The 19,366-nt window shown below is 31.8% G+C and overlaps 1 protein-coding gene across 2 annotated transcripts; it reads left to right on the forward strand.

Moving 5' to 3' along the window:
* The first annotated feature begins 90 nt into the window (after positions 1 to 90).
* LOC132735268 (uncharacterized) lies at positions 91 to 19,090 on the forward strand. Of its 2 annotated transcripts, none has more exons than XM_060722207.1 (4): positions 91 to 233; positions 14,412 to 14,684; positions 17,151 to 17,288; positions 17,791 to 19,090. In XM_060722207.1, the coding sequence occupies exons 1-4, from the start codon at positions 188 to 190 to the stop codon at positions 18,948 to 18,950; spliced, it is 1,617 nt and encodes a 538-aa protein (XP_060578190.1). In that variant the 5' UTR covers positions 91 to 187; the 3' UTR covers positions 18,951 to 19,090. The 2 variants fall into 2 exon arrangements, with proteins under 2 accessions (XP_060578190.1, XP_060578191.1); XM_060722208.1 differs by lacking the exon at positions 91 to 233 and adding an exon at positions 12,751 to 12,901.
* The last annotated feature ends 276 nt before the right edge of the window (positions 19,091 to 19,366 follow it).

A 19,366-nucleotide genomic window follows, 5' to 3' on the forward strand; every position in this document is an offset into this window, starting at 1 on the left:
TCAAAAATTGGGACGACCACTCATGGGCGCAGACATCTTGGATCTCGTCGATTACGCGATTGAATGAGAACAAGCGAGAGTTAAATATTGTAAATTGACAGCTAATTGATACATCACCTTTTGATGAAAATTATGACATTTAACGCATTTTTTCTTTCCAAAAACATGACTTAGTTGTCAAATTAAAATGATTCTCTTTACGCTGACTTTCTTTCTGTGCCTTCAAGGTGTAGGTAAGTGCTTTATCCATTCATTTTACTGTGCTGTAAACTCTATGGCCTGGGTGGGGTAAGTTTTTTAATTTATAGGAACATAATATTTTATGCCAATTTTTTTTAGAGTCTGGTTTTAATGCTTATTTTTTGTTATTCTATACTAATGAAACATATTTTGTATAGAAGATCGTGTGTATTTGTATCTGATAAGTATATAATAATTTTTAATGAAGTTCTCAAAAAATTACTCATCATGAATCAAACAACTCAGCAATGCTTTCATGTGTCAAGGGTTAATATCATCTCATTATAGTTTTTGTGATTCATATTTTTTCTTGGATAATCTTGTTGACAACAGCAAATATATTGATCAGTTTGTTGAAAAAAGTTTGAAAATAATATATATGGATCGAGCAGGGACCTTAGTTATCTTAGGTCCCTGGATCGAGGAAGTCGCTAGCAGATGAATGAACCCAGATGGATGCCGCCCTATGGCTGGCAACTTCCATAAATCATATTTAACATTTCAGCATTTAAAGTGAAAATCAATTGTTACGATAAAGGAAGTGTTACTATAATAATTTGCCAATAATGTCATATATCTTGTTGCTGAAACATGAACAAAATTTCTAAAAGGCCGGTCAAAGTGAATGAAACGACAACATTGCCAATTTCAGTTCTGTCACAAATATTAAGTTTGTGATTTCTTAATTTGAAAATAAATAAAATCATTGATAGCTAAAACTACTAAATTTTTATGTAAACACAACTAATTCTGCCTTTTAAGATACATTAATGATACGAACATCTTAAATTGATTACATTTTTTTTAAAAGGTGCTCATTTAATCATCGCTTACACTTATTGGTGAACACTTCTGTATAATCTATTGCACTTTTCTATACCCAAGTGACCTAGTCAAAGAAATTGTGTGCCAGGGCTTTATTATATATACACATGTACGATGGTCGCCCTTCATAAAGACCAACATCTATGTTAGTATGTAATGTCAGTTTGTAAAATCAGTCGATCTTGTAGTCAAAATATTGAGCCCACCATCACCACAATGACCCTGCCAATAATTCAAATGTTATTTTGCAGTCATTAACATGTCATAATTGTTATTTATACTGAATTAAGATGTTTCATTCAGTTTATTTTTTTTATTGAACTTTTTGCAATATTCAGAATTTGATAGATAGAATAAATACATGTAATATCAAATTAATTCCTGATTTTATAAGTATTAATTATAAATTTAATAATTATCAATTTAATTTTTCAAATTCAGATCAATTAATCATTATTTTTAGGGAGACTACATTTTATTGACACCTGTGGCATCATATATAAATAATCTGTTTAATAATAGATCTTGTGGGTTTCTCCCAGCTATTCTTGGGGTATAATACATACATGTACCTTCACAGCAGACTTCCCGAAAGTTGAAAAAAACTGTCAGACATTCGGTCTGACAAACCATGAAAAACTGTCGGACCGAAACAAAATCTGTCAGACCAAATAAAATTGATCAAAATCAAAGAAAAACTTGTGTTTGTATTTCTAAGACACTTTTTGTTTTTTATTTTTTCGCCGTAAACATCGGCACAATCCGTACAGCGCATTTTCATCTCCTCCCAGGGAAGTGTCATACACCAATGAAACATGGTTCTGCTTCCATTTTTCATTAAATTTCGTCTCTGGTCTATTCTTTTCATCCTTTTATTGCTGTTCTGCGCACTCTTCTGACGTAGATTATCGGTTTTCCAAGGTTTGGCACCTTTAGCGACGCCATTTTGTATACATGCGGCTTGGATAAAAGCTGGACAGTCGGACCGATCCGGAATAAAAAATTGTCGGACCTGATCAAAATTTATCGGACATGTCCGTCGGACCGACGTATTTCTGGAAGTCTGCTTCACAGTTCACTGCTGTTCATAAAAAAGTGATCAGCATGTTGCCCTTATTTTCTATATATTTACCGTTAATTAAGTGCAACACCACAAGGTTGTAATAGTTAAAGTTTTGTCTGTATCCCCAGATTAGCTGGGAAATTTGCAGATATTCTTTATTTCATAATACCTGTTCCAAAATGTGGGATGATCCTTTTTTAAATTAAAACTTTTTACCATAATGGTAATGGCAGTGGTAGAATCAGTAAAAGTATTTTTTTTTCAACAGGTATATATATGTACTTAAGATACTGTTACTGCTGTAGGTAAATTTATCAGTATTTAAATTTGTATTTAAATTATTTTCCAAGCTTGTGTCAAGAATTTCTAGGAATGTACTTATATCATATGATATCAGCTTAAGAAAAGATGGACAGATTTTATTTTCTAATAGTAATAGGATGTTAAAAGAAATATACTTAAATGTGATACCAGCTTTAAAAAAAAGGTGGACAGATTTTAATTACTTAAATAGGATGTTAAAAGAACGTGACTGCAAATTTCATAGAATGTTACGGACATAATTCTTAAATGTGAAGGGACTTGCCAGTTAGAATTGACAGTTGGGTCAGCTGTAGTCTGGAACAAATGGCTATTTGTTATGTCTTAACATAGGTTTATAATGTAATACTTTGACAGGTGTTGTCTCGCTGAATGATTGATTACATTGTTTAATAATGTTTTACTGTGTTTTACAGTTTTACTGATATATATTGACTCCTTTGAAATTATATAGTGTTACACAGTAATAATGTTTGTGATAACTTGATTATGTAATTTATTCAAGAAAGCAATGTCAATTTCAGTGGTGTCATAATTACAACCAATTCATCTTGACTTGTACATGTAACTTTGAATTGGGTTTGATATGACTTTGAACATTTGTACATTGAAATTATTGGATTTGAATATATTTGAACAGTGAATATCAATATTGTTGTAAATTGTGACAAATTTTTAAGGATAGAATTGTCATATTTGAAATTAAAAAAATTGAGGGTTAAATTTTGTTGGAGCTTAAAAAGCTGTCAGTTTCAGTTTTATAAAACATTTGTTACTTTGGAAGTGTTAAAAGTTAAAATTTTGGAATAGATGTCGATAAGTAAGTACAAAAAGCATGATTATATTAATATGTACATGAATAAAGTTATGACATTATCCATTGATGGAACAACAATTAGTTTTACACCTCAACTTTCATCGGCTTTACACCCGTCGTGATGGGTATAAAGTTTCTCGTGAAGATTTAAACCTTTGTTCTGTATTTATAAAATTGAGAGAAATAGAAGCCCTAAAGAAAGTCCAAAATGGCAAAATTGACAATCATTAATGTTGCAGGCTCGGTTTGATTGGGCCTGTTTATGGACAGTACTGGAAAGTATAGCCCTTATACCATGCTAAATATCATAATTGGACTTTTCCATCTTTAAATCTGGGCAAAATCATTCATCATTTTTTAGAGCAATTTACAATAAATGCATTGATTGAATAGAGAACAGTCAGATAATGATTAGGCAGCTGATTTTGGTTTGCTCTGGTCATATGGATAGATTCTGTTGCCGCGAACTGGCTAAATGTTAAGACAATGTATTGAGAAAAAAATGTTTTTCTTTATTTGTACATACATGTATAATTATTTTGTTTCAAATGGCCAAAATAATTAAGGGGCATGTGCTATGGTTAGTTAACACGTAAGACTAGTAATCTAATGAACGCTAGACACATGGGTTCAAACCCCATCAGGGACCAAGTGGTTGTTTCCTTTAGCAAGAAACTTTACGCTCATTGCTCAGTACTTAGGTTGGTTCCAGGAACGGATTTGTAAGTGTGTCTATAAGCTTATAGATTCCTACACAATCAAACTAAAGTAAATTCTGTATAAACCAAAATGGATCTACAGGCTGTCGAAATGTTACGTTCAATGAAGATAACATTTTATATTTAAATCATAAAGTCATTTATCACACACCCGTGCAGATTTTGCGACTCCGTAAAAATGGTATTGCACGGCCGTGCATATATTTTGACGTGACGTCATTAGCGTTATACAAACATAGTGTCGTTAGCGTTATAAAGACGCGCTAAATGATAGCGTTATATTATAGGCGCGTCAATGAAAAATGACTCTTACTTCACTTTAAACGGTCTTTATTTTGGGCATGTGATAAATAGAATATTAAATTCGTGTAAGTTCATTACTGAATTTATTGCACTCGTTGAATAAAATAATATTATGCTCGCCAGAGGCTCGCATAATATAATTTCATTCAACTCGTGCAATAAATTCAGTATTGAACTTACACTCATTCAATATCCTCTATCTATGTAAGTAGCATATTATACATATGTGAAGAAATTTTGAGCTTTGCACACTCCCTGTTTTTACATCATTCTATGTATACCCATCTAGAACAAACAATAATTGTGTAAAAGTCATTAAAACTGACAATTGTTTATTGAGTAAAATCAGACTATAGTTCTGTTCATTTTTATAGTGTAAATATTTCAGTATTCATCTACAATGTCTGTTTATTGTCAAATTAAACATCAATTTTATACAAATGGTCAGATCATGTTTCATATTTTATTGTCAAATAGTGTTACATTAAGAAATGTTTTCTTAAGAGAAATGGGTTAAAGTTAGGCGTTATGGTATAGTATTGTTAATCATACCAAAATACATGTATAGTGTTACATATGTACAAATGGACATTTTTTTTATTATTGTATTTTATCATATTTTAAATAGATTAATGTGCATGTATATTAAATTTGTAAGAAAATTGGGCAGGGGTGTATTTTTCTGGCAGAGAACTCTGTAAAATTAATTGATCTGCCAAAAAGATAGCTGTATAGTAATTTGTTATGGGATGAAATCATGTTATATTAATACACCAGCCAAACCATGGCAGCTTCCTTGAGAAAAGGGTTAAAGAAAAAAAATACTTCAGTTTGCCATTTTGAGTGCTAAATGTTGGGTGTAAAACCAGTGTAACTGCTACTTTTATTTCATGTGAGTTACAAGTGTATTGATCCTATTTCTTGATTTGAATATTTTTAAGAACCGCACTCAAGTGTTTTTAGACTAAATTGACACCAAACATTATTTCAGTGTTTTACACAAGGAGGTAATTTACAAAGCTATTTTCTTACTTCCGGTATTTTGTTACGTGAAATAGTATTTTCATTAAAATCTGACCATGCATGCTTAATAATGGTCCAGAAGCTTAAAACATAAAAACTTTAATTCTTAGATCAACCTTAAATTGAAAAATGTGCAAAAGATACATTTAATAAAGAAATTTACCAAGAATTTAATAGAAAATCCATTTTTGTGTGTTTAGAATTAAATACCTTTAAATGTGTATTATTCTCGAGCCAATTTTCCCAATATATAATTTTATATTATTATTCTGGAAAAAACAGAATGAGCGAAATGCATCTGTAATTTTGCAAACAAGTTATTGCTCCAAATCAGCAATAAACACATTCCAGCCTGATCATAAACCTCAGTGGAGTCCCTTTAATAAATTGTAAGCAACTACTGAAACTTTTCACATTCAAAAGGAATGGACAACTCAGAATAAAACATTTAGTACATGTAAATTGTTTCTATAATAATCTAATACTGTACAATGTCATGTAGGTAGAAATAGAGGAAGAAGTTGCAATCTAAATATGTTAGCATATTTAACCTCTCTGAAGTGAGTATTTTATACAAATTACTGTAACATTAAAATTTTCCATGGAGATATAACAAGATAATCATGACATTTTGATTTTTATCATAAACAGGCACTACAGTGCCATTCATAATTTCGAAAATCTTGAATGTTTAATAACTTGAACCAGAGTTTTGTTTTTCATGGAAAAAGTTCTCTATATATATATTTATCTAGGAATATAAGATGCCTGGTTGGTTATAAAGATAATCTACTCCCAGTCGACTGTTGAAAATGCTATTTATCTTATATAATTGTAAGAGAAGCCTAGGGTTGATTTTTTTTACCCCTGCTATTTTTTTTCATATTTACTGATTATTGAAAATAATGGTATTACCAGGAATAGAGGAATTTTGATGGATATGAAGAAGTGTTGTGGTGATAAGCAAAGTAATAATGTTGTGTTGAAAGTTAATATAACACGTACTACATCCGAGACGTTTTTTATTATTTGTTATGAGTTAGGAGTGTTAAATTGAGAAAAAATATGGTCTTAATTAAATAATTATTAATATGTAAGTTAGTATCTATTTAAAATTCATAAAAATTATCACCCTCCAACGTTTCGAGGGGTTAAACTCCTCTTTACGAAGGAGTTTGCTGTTTATTTTCTAAATATCATAATATTTTTTTAGAAAATTTACAGCAAAATCCTTGATAAAGAGGGGTTTAACCCCCTGAAAAATTGGAGGTTGAATATTTAAAACTTTGTGAAATAGATCTATACTTGTTTATTTATTATTTCCAAAAGTGGTTTCAGATTCTAAAGTTAATATTATAATATTTTGCAAAAACAAAAAAGGAGCAAAACTGAAAACAATAACAACTAAAACAGAAAAGAAAAAACTTAAAAAAAAAACTTTAAAAGCTTTATGTCAATAATGATAATATTATTTGCAGACTGATCTTAATCAATATCTACACTGATCACATGACTATTGCATCTGCTCAGAGTTACAATTAAACTCCATCTAATTTCATGACGTAATTTTCATAACATACAATATAAGGAAATACTTCTTAATATTATTATATAAAAAAAAAATCATATAAAAGCAAAGTCCGATGATTCAGCCGTCTCGATGACTTTGAATTCTTCCTTAATCAAATATATACATGTAAGCATTACTTACATTATTACATAATAGCAGGGTTAGCACCTCTTAAAAGGTTTTCATAATTGACGTTTATTTGCATTTTCAATACAGGCCACAAGCCTCTGTTTGAAGAATGCAAGCGCAAAAATCTGACGGCTTTTTGACAGCTATAGGTGGAGATAATCCATTCTTAAGCTTTTTAGTAGCTGGTCTTTGGCAGGAAGTGACACCTGTCCAATTTTAAGAAATATTTTTAGGGACTTATAACAGTTATTTAAACCAGTGTTGTTGTTTAATTTTTTTTTTAAAGAAGTGTATCATTGCTAAACATTCAATTTATTGGAGTATTTACTAGATGAATGTTTTTTTTTCAAAAGGATTATATTACTAATAAATAGTGAGTAAAAGTTTTTAGACATTTTCATTGTGATTTATGCAAAATACTGCTAAAATGGCTAATTACTAAGCATTGTTTACTATTTTAGCTAAGTGATCTGATTTTTCATTTTGACTACTGCCGATTCTTGAACTCTTACTCTAAGCCTGTTTGTGGCAACACATTCTACCTATACCACCGGTGCTGAGAGACCAAGATCAACAAGCACATCAGTGCCATGGTCCGCACTGTTCAAATTTTTTTAATTTTCCCTAAAAATGATGAATGGTTTAGGATGAATGAGTCTATATAATACAAGATATTAAGCTTGTGAAGGTCTAAAGTCATCTGGTATGATGATGATTACCTTAGATATCATCATGTTGTCATGTATGTTACTATACATGTACATGTAATAATTAATCACCTGCAAAACATGTGAGGAAATGTTGATTTTCTTTCGTTATCTTAAATATTAAGCTGTTGTAAATATGTTCACAATTCTTACTAAACTGCTCTGTTGACACGATACAGCATTGATTTTAGTTATAATTCTGGAGTTGATATGCTAGTGTTACAGTCAGTTGTGATGCTGATCTTATATAAAGTACATTTGCCTGAGGTTCTTGTTTTTTTTTACTCCCGGATTTAATATATAAAACTAAGTTTTATACTCCCGGATTTAAAACACGCTTTTTCTATATAAAATAATAAAAATTAAGTAAAAATAATGGTAAATTCAGGATTTTCTGGTTTTCTGACATTTTGAATTTGCAACTGTGATAATTATTGTCCTGCATCAAGTACATGCCACAAATAAAAGTGATATACACATGTAGATAGCGGAGCATACAGTAATTCACAAACTCTTGCAATACTTTACAATATTTGTGACAATCAAATTATGTCAACAAATTTAGAAATAGTTCATATTCCATTATTTAATTTTTGATACAATTTTACCTTTGCTATGCGAAATTACATAATACCGCTACTTAAGAGCTGTCATAATTTTTTTTGAAAATTTTGAAATATTTACTCAACTGAATAGTGAACAGTGTTGATAAAAATCAGACTGTACCTATGAATGTGCTGGCTGAACTTGGTCTGCACTGGTTAGCATGAGTACATGTATAAATTGCCACGTAATAAATAACAGACTAAGAATTAAATTTGCCTATAAAACACATTAAACACATGCAATATGTCAATTTTGAATGTGAATGTCTTCAGTAAATTTCTGTGATATTGATTATTTTCAAAATGTGTTTATTCATCATCTTTCTGGTGTAATTATACTTCTGTCAGCATTATTTTATCATGATTGGCAAGTTTAATTTCTTATACAGATAAATAAGGCGTCATTATGTTACATTTAAGTCTTGACATAATAGCGATTACAAATGCACTTATTTATATTTTTGTTCCGAGTTCCTAAGGCAGGGTTATGTATTATCTCTCCATAAGATGTCTGTTCTTGTAAAAAAATTTGATCTAATATAATTCACTTCCTATGCATAATGATGTGAAGAAGTTCTTAATTTGTTGTTTCAAAAACATGATAGTTCTGGTGATACATGCTAAGCTTCAGGTGGAATGGTCTGAGTCTGGTGAAATATGCTAAACCTCAGGTGAAATAATATGCTAAGCCTCAGGCAAAAAATGCTAAGCCTCAGGCAAAATATGCTCAGCTGCTAGTAAAGTAAGCCTCTTGTGAAATATGCTAAGCCTAAGTTGAAGTTTGCTTAGCCTCAGACAGGTGCAATATGCTAAGCCTCAGTTGAATTTTGCTAAGCTTCAGACAGGTGAAATATGCATAGCCTCAGGTGGAATTTGCTAAGCCTCAGGAAAATGAAATTTGCTAAACCTCAGGTGAAGTTTGCTAAGCCTCAGGAAAATGAAATTTGCTAAACCTCAGGTGAAGTTTGCTAAGCCTCTGACTTCACTTTAAGAATGACCCTCATTCATCGTTAAAAGCTCGGATGAGTTGACATTTTCTGATTCAATCAAGACGGAATTGTAGCTCAGATACTAAATTCATTAACACTTGTTTTATAACATTAAATTGCCAGCGAATTTGATTGAATTCTGCAAAATAACATGTGCTCTTAAACATCAAAACAAAATTTGAATCCATACAGATTATTTGAAGGGGCTTTCTCTTTCTGTTTAACATGTCATGATCATAGAATTGTTCCAGTTACTCCTTTACAACTCTTACATTCAATTCAAGAGGATTAGTGCACATCTGTTCTAGACAATTTAATGGATTAGAATAAAGTACATGCAGCTGAAGGTGTATTAATTGGAGTTTGTAATGTTCCATTCTTTAATTGATATTGCTGAAATGATTTCTGTAATGTTCTTATTTCACCCTGCAGTTATATGTTTTCGTATAATTTCTCCACTTGATCACCTGTACCGTTTTTCAAGAATGAAAAATCATTTCAATTTCTTGAGCTTATAAAAGAAACAAAATGTCTACAAAAACTTAGCGTACTATAAAACATGATACTTTTTAGCAGTCTTAGGAAAGACTCAGAAAGAGTTCCTTAAAGTTTGTGACCGAGTGATTATAAAAAATAATGGCTTCATTTATATTAAATTACATCCTCTAAAGTCCTGGGTTCAAACAGGGCTTCCATTATTTATGTTTCAAAAGTTGGAAGTCAGAGACTGGAAAATCTATCGCATTGTAAGTCATGTTGGATTGGTAAAGAAAGAAAAAGCATTTCATTTTGAAAGTCACTAACTGAAAATCAAGGAATAAATACGGTACTCCCAAACTTCCATTATCAGAAGCCCTAGTTCAAAGTTCAAACTAGAATTGTATTTGATCAATTCCATCATGTGAGGAAGCTATGTATACGACAGTGTATGCAAGGTTGGTGTTTTCTGGTCTTCATAGTTTTGTATCTTGCAAGAATTGAAAGTATGACACCCAATCAAGATTTTCACCTATTGGTACCAGACAGCAGACAGTGTAAATTTCCTTTACCTTGGAGTGAAGGATGGTATGTGTGGTGGGAGTAACAAATGACTGGTGGATATAAAACTTTAACACCACGAGTGTGACCATGATGGGATGGTTGGCGAGGGTGGGGTAGCTTTTTCAAATGATCGGTGAATAATAATATCAGCGTTACCATGAAAGGATTATTAAGTTTACGAGACTGATCAAGTGGGGCTTATACAAAATAACTTGGGGACCACCACTGGTGAATAACATTGTGAGTATCACAATTATAGTATGGTTGGCGATAATGTACTGGGGGTTACAAATGATTTGCGACAACAGTGTCAGGAGTGTGCGCAATTGACATGAAACCCAAATGTTAACACATATACTCACACACTGATTCACAGAATGAAAAATAACGATAAACATCAATTGAGAGTGAAAATTGTGGTTCACACAGTATCTGATAATGTACAAAGGAAACTGCGGCAGATTGTTAAAATGATGATTTGTTTGATGTTTAAATTACGGCAATAAGTTCGAGACTAAAAGACCAAAATGCTGTTTTTATTAAAAAAATAAAAAGATGATTCATTCACGATATCTCAACTCTCGATGCAATGCACATGTTGTAGTTATAATTAGATAAAAATACATTTTCCATCTGCTGTCGGGGAATTTTTTTTTTATACGTGTACTGACTTAAGAGTTACTCTTTTGGTCGTTATTAATTAGAAATCCATTTATCTAGTCGTTATTAATTAAAAATCCAGTCATCTAAATAATGATATATATAAATTTGTTAGTTTTACTGGAGGTATAGATATATATAGATAGCTTATAATACAATCTTTTACACAGCAATATTTCAGTGTTTTTAGTATGCCACCCATTAGAGAGCCTGCCTTATTAACCTTCAAGTCCACATATTGACCCTGCTGGTGGCAACTGAATCTACCCATGTTATGATGTAATCAATTCAGACAATTCAATGACAATTCTGTGCTGTCTTATCATGGTCTGCTTTGTACGACTAATTGTTATTCAATCAGTTCCAAGTTTTATAAGAATTGTCATAAAAAAACTGTAAAGACACCGACAAGTCCATTTCAGATATTTAGAGTGGTATTTGTTAAAGGGTTGAAAATAATCATATACATGCAACAGTTCCAAATTCAAAATAGGGCAATTCATTAAATACAAGCCACATGTGGAACTTAATATGTTATTAAATTCATGTTTTATTGTATTATTTTCACATACCTTGCAATTCATCTTGGTAGATCACTGTATAGATACATGCAAACAATTTGCATTAAAAGATACGCAGAAAGAAAATGCAGAAAAATATGCAGAAGACATTTTTATGAGTTTTTCAGCATTGGAAATATTTTATCTGTGGAACCTAATTTTTGCACTGACATGATCTTGTGCAGCATTTCTTCCTGCCGTCTGCTGCATCATATATTAAGATATCATCTCTATAATAAAACACTCAGTTTGAAAATTATATATATATACCGGTAATAAATATAAATATCTGGTTGCCTCGGAGGTGATTGATGTATGTATATTTCAGACAGGGGAGGATAATTATTGTATTATATGTACATGGTGTGTGGGGCGGGGGATTAATGGATTATTATAATGATAAAAGCATTGGTGCTTTTTTATCAAAGAATTGGATAATCCATTAAAACTGTGTTTGTAGATATAATTTTAGAAGATTTACTGGATTATCATTGAAAAATCTGGGATTTTATGTGTATTTTTTTTCTTTGAAAAAAAAAGGAAAAGGAAATTGTAAAGAATAAGATCTGGATTACTAAAATAAATTGGTAGGCAGTTTTGGATTATAGATTGTATGGAATTATTTTCAGATTAGATTTTTTAAATTGTTAAGATATGTTTTGAAAATGATCATATTTATCTGCAATAGCTATTGATAAGGTTTGATAATATTTAATTATGAAAGAACACTTTTTATCCTTGTTTTTGATTGGATATCTGGATAAAAGATCTGTAAATATATTTCATGTTGTTTCACGTTGGGACAATTTTTCTCTTGCTGTTGCTCCTGTAGCATGAAATACCAGAGCATTTTTTCCCCAAAGTTTTCTCAAGGTTTTAAACCAGTGTCATGTTGCTCTGTCAATGTTAAGATTTGTTTTGAAGTACTTTGTTTAAAAATACTTGAAACACTCAGTTGGAGATGGACTATAGACTGTTGTAGAAGTTTATTGACTGATTAAACACAGTCAATAAATTAGATAAAAACCCATCATTTATAATACATTGAATGGTTAAACTGTACAATAAAAGAGTTAAATGATGTGCATTTAGTGATTGTAACATAGGAGTCATGTACAATAATGTACATTTGTACTGTGTATGTGCTTCTCTCAAGTGCTTTAAGCTTAGACACAGTATATAGGGTCTTAATATGAAGTGTTAAGACTGCACACAATTTGTTTGGTGTATATTTATGTTATATTACTGGGAAGGAGATGATATAAAATCATAAATGTGCAGCTGCCAGTCTCTGAAGTGCCTATATTAAAGTGTAAAGCATGGAATTAAGTAGGTGTTTTTATATATTCAAGTGTGAAATATGGAGATTAATACATGTAAATTGCTGTAGCATTTGTTTAAGTACTTGTTTTCTAATTAACAGCCAATATACATGAAGATTATAATTAATAATAATAGGAATTATTATTTTTTGTTTATCTTTTATAAGTTTGTAACTTTATTGAGAATTTTTGTGTTTTTGTTGTTTGTTTTTTTGATATTTTGATGTATTGAATAAAATCAGAGATCTTAATTAATTTAATTTACTTTAAGCTTTTTTTTTCTTCGTTGAATAGTTTCAGACATTTTAAAAAATAAATATGAAAAATCTAAGGTTTTAATTAATGTAAATATATTGGGGTTTTTAAGATTATTAAAGAAAATGATAAGAGAGAAAAAAAGTAGAAAAAAAATTGAATTTCAGATTAGATTTCACAACAACTTGGCTTTGCCAAAATGATAATTATGTTTCTGAGAAAGTTTGGATTTTTTTCACTTTTTTTTTTGAGATTTAGTTGATACTAGATGATTATTTCATGGGCAATTAATGAGGTAAAAAAAGTTCATAAAATCATCAAGCCGGGATTTCTGAAATTCTGGATGATTCAATTTATAAAAAGAAAAAAAAAACTACAAAAAATAAACAAAACCAAGATACAGGATGTATAACTTGAGTGATGTTTTTTTTTTAAATTCCACCAATCATTGAACAGTTAGACAAAATTTTATACTGACTCATTAAAAACTATGTAATTTGCAGAAGAAAAAAAAAAGTTACGGAGGATTTTCTAGGAGAGATTTGTTGTATAATGGGAAACATATGTTGAAATGGCGATGCTCTTGGAGTTACCTGAGAGTTTGTGCAGTTCTGTTGGAATTATCACTGAAGTTTTTTTTTAAAGATACATAAATTCTAGGAGAAATCCATTATTTAGTTTATTTTTTCTTATCTGAGTCTCTGTGTATGTATCAATGTAGTAATAAAAATGTGAGTGTTAAGTGTCTTACATTTGTACCTATAGTAAGATTGGTGGGCAAAAATGATTTATAAAAGCTTTTAAAGCAGCACGCCTCCAGAATTTTCATGAACTTTTTTAAAATGTTTTGAAAAGTAAAATATTATGAAGTGAACAAAGATGTTAATTTACACATTGCAAACTGTGCTAAAATTATTGCAATCCAAGTAAATTACCTAAAAGAGGTAGAAATATGCACAAAATAGCCCTTTCTGTGTTTAGTAACGCTGTATAAATATGGTAATAAATACTACAAAATCAGGCATTAATCGAACATAACATGCAAAATATTACTTGAATCTTGAATTTTTTTACTTTTCTTATAATCTTAGTACATTTTTTTTTAAGTTTAATTTCTTGATTTTCTTGAAGTATTTTGATTTATCGGGAGGCATGTTGCTTTAACTATTACCAAGCTAAATATCTTGAAGGATGCTCGTGTTTTCTTCTTTAGTTTCTTGTCTTAATAATAAACTAAACTATTACTGTATGTATATTTTCAGTGCTATCAGCCTTGGAGTGCACAGATTGGCAAGGTAAAACCTTCTTAGATGGCACAGCATTTTATCCGAAACAAGAGGACCCGTGCTATCAGTGTCACTGTGACAAGGGCTATACTACGATGTGTAAAACCGTGTCATGTGCCCCGCCTAAATGTGCCGTAGATATGAAGGCGATTGAGGGGGAATGCTGTCAGTTTCAGTGTCTGGATAAGAACGGTGTCGCAACTAAACCGGAGAATAATACCGGACCAATAAATAACGGCGACGTCTCAGGTATGACAATAAACTTCTTCATCACATTCTTTTAGGCCCCCTCACTTTGTTTGAGAGGTGGATAGGGATGGGGGTTGCATATAAATTTGCCCTGATCCATCTGCCCTGCTGTCTTGCTTTATGTCCCAAGACTGACAAAACAGTAGACTGTGGGAACATTATAGACTGTGTCTCCTCTGGACACAATTTAAATTCTGGCTAAAGTTTGGCTTTATTCTGATAACATACGCAACTCATTATTTCAACAAGAATTTAAATGTTAAAAGAAAAGAAATACAACTGTTTTGAGTTGACAATGTGAATTTTCTTCAATGGGAATAATTTTGGTTATTTATTTTGTTTTTTTTTGGTCATATCCGGTGGTTGACCCACCTATGCTCTTCCTATTGAGTTAAGTGGGTGGACAGGGTATGGGGCTGTTGGCAAACATAATTATATTGTTGTGCTCACCTATATATTTACATAGGGTCATAAGGGTAATCTGTCCGGCATTACTGAATTGGACTGAAGGAGAACAGTTTATTAAAAACATCCACGATAACGACTGATAATAATTGATAATAATTGATAATGGTGTTAGTAACCTATACCTCTTATTATCATTCCATTATTAAAAATTTTGTTACTAAATTTTAGAGTTTGAAGTGATTTCAATTAGTAACCAAGCATCACATATTGAAATATTTCCCAGATAAGAATTACAGATAATCTTTGACATGTTTGTTTGAGCATTAGGAAGTTTTTAGTTGACACTTGCCCAGTGGCCATTCTCTCAGTATTATTATTATAATGTATTATACATGCACTTAAAAGTTTCCCCTCAGCAGTTTATCTAATAATTGATTTATTAATTTATCAAAAATTGTTGACAAGACTCTCTAAGATTGTATTTAATTATAGAGCATGAACCAGAAATTTACTTTAAAGGCACATTCTGCCCCAATTTTTTTTTTATATATTTCTAAAAGGCTGTTTCTTTTTAGTACATACTGTTTCTAAAATTGTACTCATACTTTCCATATCTTTGAGCCAGTTTTGCTTCTTTTTGTATATTGGCCATGAGTAAAGTTACATTGTAAAAGTGATTTAGTATTTTGTATATGGAAGTCAAAATACTACTTTTTCACATTTTGCTCCTTTTTATGAAAAATTATTTTACATCCAGATCAATTTTTGTCCATGGGATAATAAAGGATCTAACATGGTATAAATTTATCATAAAAATGAATTAAAAAATATCTTAAAACACATGTTTGGCATGTTCTAGAAAATGGAAATTTGTAGTCTTTTCTAAGGCTTAATGTGCCTTTAACAATTCCATTATAGCAATTTTATCTGGGTAAAGCCTTATTAATTAAATGAGATAATATCTTAGAATGACATGAGATCTGGTCTTGCGAAATTCAGTTACTGCAAGAAAAACTGTCATATGTCAGATACACCTGTGTAGGTACAGATAGGCAAAATGTCTCTCCGACAATTTATTATAATATTTTTCCTCTGCTCATCCTGTTTTATTATCCGACTCAGCGGGTTTTATCATGCTATTGGTATGTAAGTTATCCATTTTCTCTCTCCCCCCCCCATCTCTGCAGTTGCACACATTATATAATATCTATGTTCTTATATCCGAGAAGAAAACATCTTGGCATGATAACACATGGGACTCGTTGAAAAACATTTTAAGCTTTAACAACTGCACAATTGTTTTGATTTTTTTCATGGAAATCTGGTGAAAAAATACATTATCTAATGCGTTGTAAACATTTTTTTACAACGTAAGTACGGTACTCAATCCGTGCTTCAGGGCTTTTTTCTTCAGCTCTTTTATTGAAATTCAGAAATTTTAATTGGAGGAAACGTCTCATAAGAGTAAATCTTTCAAAAGTTGTAAAATTTTGATAATTTTGATTAATTTAAAACAGCTGTGTAGGGATTGATGAAAAATGAGATGAATGGGAAGATATTATTGGAAAAATTATAACAAAAATAACTTGACTTAGTTCATATGATTGTGAACTTGAAAATTGACTTCAGTGCATAAAACAACAAGATTGTGTATGCAAGATGCCTACATGTTTAAATATTATGTTATGATAGTAAAAGAACTCTTTTTTTGTTTTGTTTTGTAATTCTAGTAAATTCTAGCTATTAGTCGCAATGCCCCTATATCCACTTGAGATCAGTTTTGGCAAATAAGAAGCTTACAGTGGCCCTGAGAAACACAATACTTTTATGCTCAATAAATAGATATAGCTTTATGAATATCTAATGACTGGTATGGGGCCTACTGGTTTAAAGCTCTTGACTTCACATTCTTGCCTCACACTGCATGGTGTGAGTTCAATTCATTAACTCACCCTTTAAGATCATTGACACAATTGTGTGCCTCTGTGTCATTAGTGTACAATTTTAATGATATTTCAAATACTCTTATTAAACCTGTTATATCATTCATAATTTCAGGTGCGCCAGCAGACAACACAGTTACAGACCTAGGTTTGAGACTTGTGGCAAGCACTGTGACCACCTTCCTAATCCTGGCTCTTCTGTTGTTTCTTATACATCGGTTCAGACAGAGGCGGCTTCTTATTACTCTTAGAAGTAAGTACCGGTACCCTTACCACACTAAATATCTTAAATAAACTTGTCCATCTTCCAATCTGGACAAAACCATTAATCATTTTTAGGAGAAAATTCAAAATATGTATTGACTGAATAGCAAACAGTACAGACTATGATCAGATGGCAGATTTGGTTTGCTGTTCTAGGTACTGTTCGCATTGGTAGAATCTGTAGCAGCCAGCAGGGTCAGATACTGACAAGTTTCTGAAATTTTGTATAAAGAGTTTTAAATAATTTTGGGTTGAGCATCATGGGTTTTCTTCCACTAGTACAAGCAGATCTTAAACAGTATATTTATTTATTAATTAAACAGTATATTTATTTATTAGTTATTGTGAAAACCGTGGAGGTAAAATTTAATCTTTAAAATTAATCATAAGCTTGGTACGATACTAGTAAATTCTTTCTGTAATAATTTATGTTATGTTATTAATAAAAAAGTGAAAAGTTTTATCAAGTTTTGATAATTATATATTTGCAGGGTACAGTCGTAGACGAGAACAACTAGATGATCTAGATAGTATAAGTTACTCCCCTGACTTCTACGGTATCCAGTGCCCACCGTATGAGGACCCTCCCCCTCCGTACACCCCTCCTAAACCTCAACCAGGGGAAGAACCGCCTCCGTACGAGGCAGTAGAGGGAGGCAATGCTGAAGAACAAGGAAATAGGGAGCGGCAAATTATCAACACATCTGCTCATTGCGATCAGAATTTTAATAACGTGGGTAATGGAAATATTCCCAACAGGGACACGTTTGATCAAATACTTCCGTCTTATTTCGGGAATAATTCAGGTCAAAACTTCAATGGTAGAGGAATCAGAAATAATAATGAGGTAGCCAATGTAAATGATAATGCTGGAATTAATGGAAGTGTAAGGATACTGAATGAAGGGAGTCATTTGTCGAGAAATAATGATTGTTTAGTAGAAAATAGTTCCCTTCAGCAGAATTCAAGAAATACACAAGCAGTAGATTCCTGTTTTATAGAAAATAGTTCCCTTCAGCAGAATTCAAGAAATTCGCAGGCATTGGATTCCATAAATGTAGTGAATCGGAATTTAAGTGTTCATTTTAAAAATAATCCTTCAGGACAGCCGAGTATAACCATGGGTGTTCAAAATAGAAATCGGACTAACAGAAACAGGTATTCTGATGGAAATTTTAATCCAAGTCGGAATTTTTCAAATAGGAACATGCCTTTAGCTTTTAATGAAAATACTGCCGCTTTGAATTTAGAATTGCAAAATACTGTTCGGAATTTTAGGAATAGGAATAATCAATCAAGTTTTACGAATAGGCACAGTGCTCCAAATGGAGGTGATTTATCATCAAGCACCACGGATATCGGCGAGTCCACAACGTCTGCCGAATCATTATCAAGTAGTCCCGAATCTCCTCATTTTGATACGGATCATAGAAATCTCGAAAGGTTAACGGGCGATATATTACCAGATGATGCCAACTCTACTGTCAAAAGGTTTTTGGACCGTCAGTTTGGTCAGTCGAAAAGCCGACGCTATCCTACAACTATGTCACAGTCGTGGACGAGCGCTCAAGTATCGCCACCTGGGCCAAAGTTTCCGACAGAGCATTTCATTAGGATCTTTCCCTCCAAAAACCGAATCTCAGACCGTTAAGAAGAGTTCCAGCATGACGTCTGCTGCAAATGTAGTTGGCGGGCAAAATTTATCACGATCAAAATCAGAACATTTAAAAACAAATGGAAGTTTAATCAATCAGCCGTATAAAGGTTTGACAAAAAGTCCACCTAGAAATGTTTCACGTGCAGGTCATGCAGTTAGGGTTGCGTACAAAGAACCGGACGAACTTAGTCGAAAATATGTTCATACTAGAAATTCAAGTGACTCAAATGTGCGTTTGATGAATTCTAGTCATGATGACACTGTCGACTCTACTGCGAGTGTGTGCTCCGGTCATGTAGGTGCCGACTCGTCAAGATTATCAACGGCCATATTGGATCCAGGAGATATCATTGTGACCAGACGTCAAGATGAGTTACGCAGATTAAGACTTAGTCATCTACTTAATAAAC

This window comes from Ruditapes philippinarum, unplaced genomic scaffold (genome assembly GCF_026571515.1).
Source record: "Ruditapes philippinarum isolate M1 unplaced genomic scaffold, ASM2657151v2 ctg295_1_1_1_1, whole genome shotgun sequence".
In the NCBI taxonomy this organism is placed as follows: domain Eukaryota; kingdom Metazoa; phylum Mollusca; class Bivalvia; order Venerida; family Veneridae; genus Ruditapes; species Ruditapes philippinarum.

Excerpts from the sequence above, each read along its gene's own strand:
- LOC132735268 (XM_060722207.1), top strand. The coding sequence starts at position 188 with ATGATTCTCTTTACGCTGACTTTCTTTCTGTGCCTTCAAGGTGTAG. Across the intron at positions 234-14,411 it reads TCTGTGCCTTCAAGGTGTAG|TGCTATCAGCCTTGGAGTGC; the intron begins GTAAGTGCTTTA and ends GTATATTTTCAG. Across the intron at positions 17,289-17,790 it reads GCTTCTTATTACTCTTAGAA|GGTACAGTCGTAGACGAGAA; the intron begins GTAAGTACCGGT and ends ATATATTTGCAG.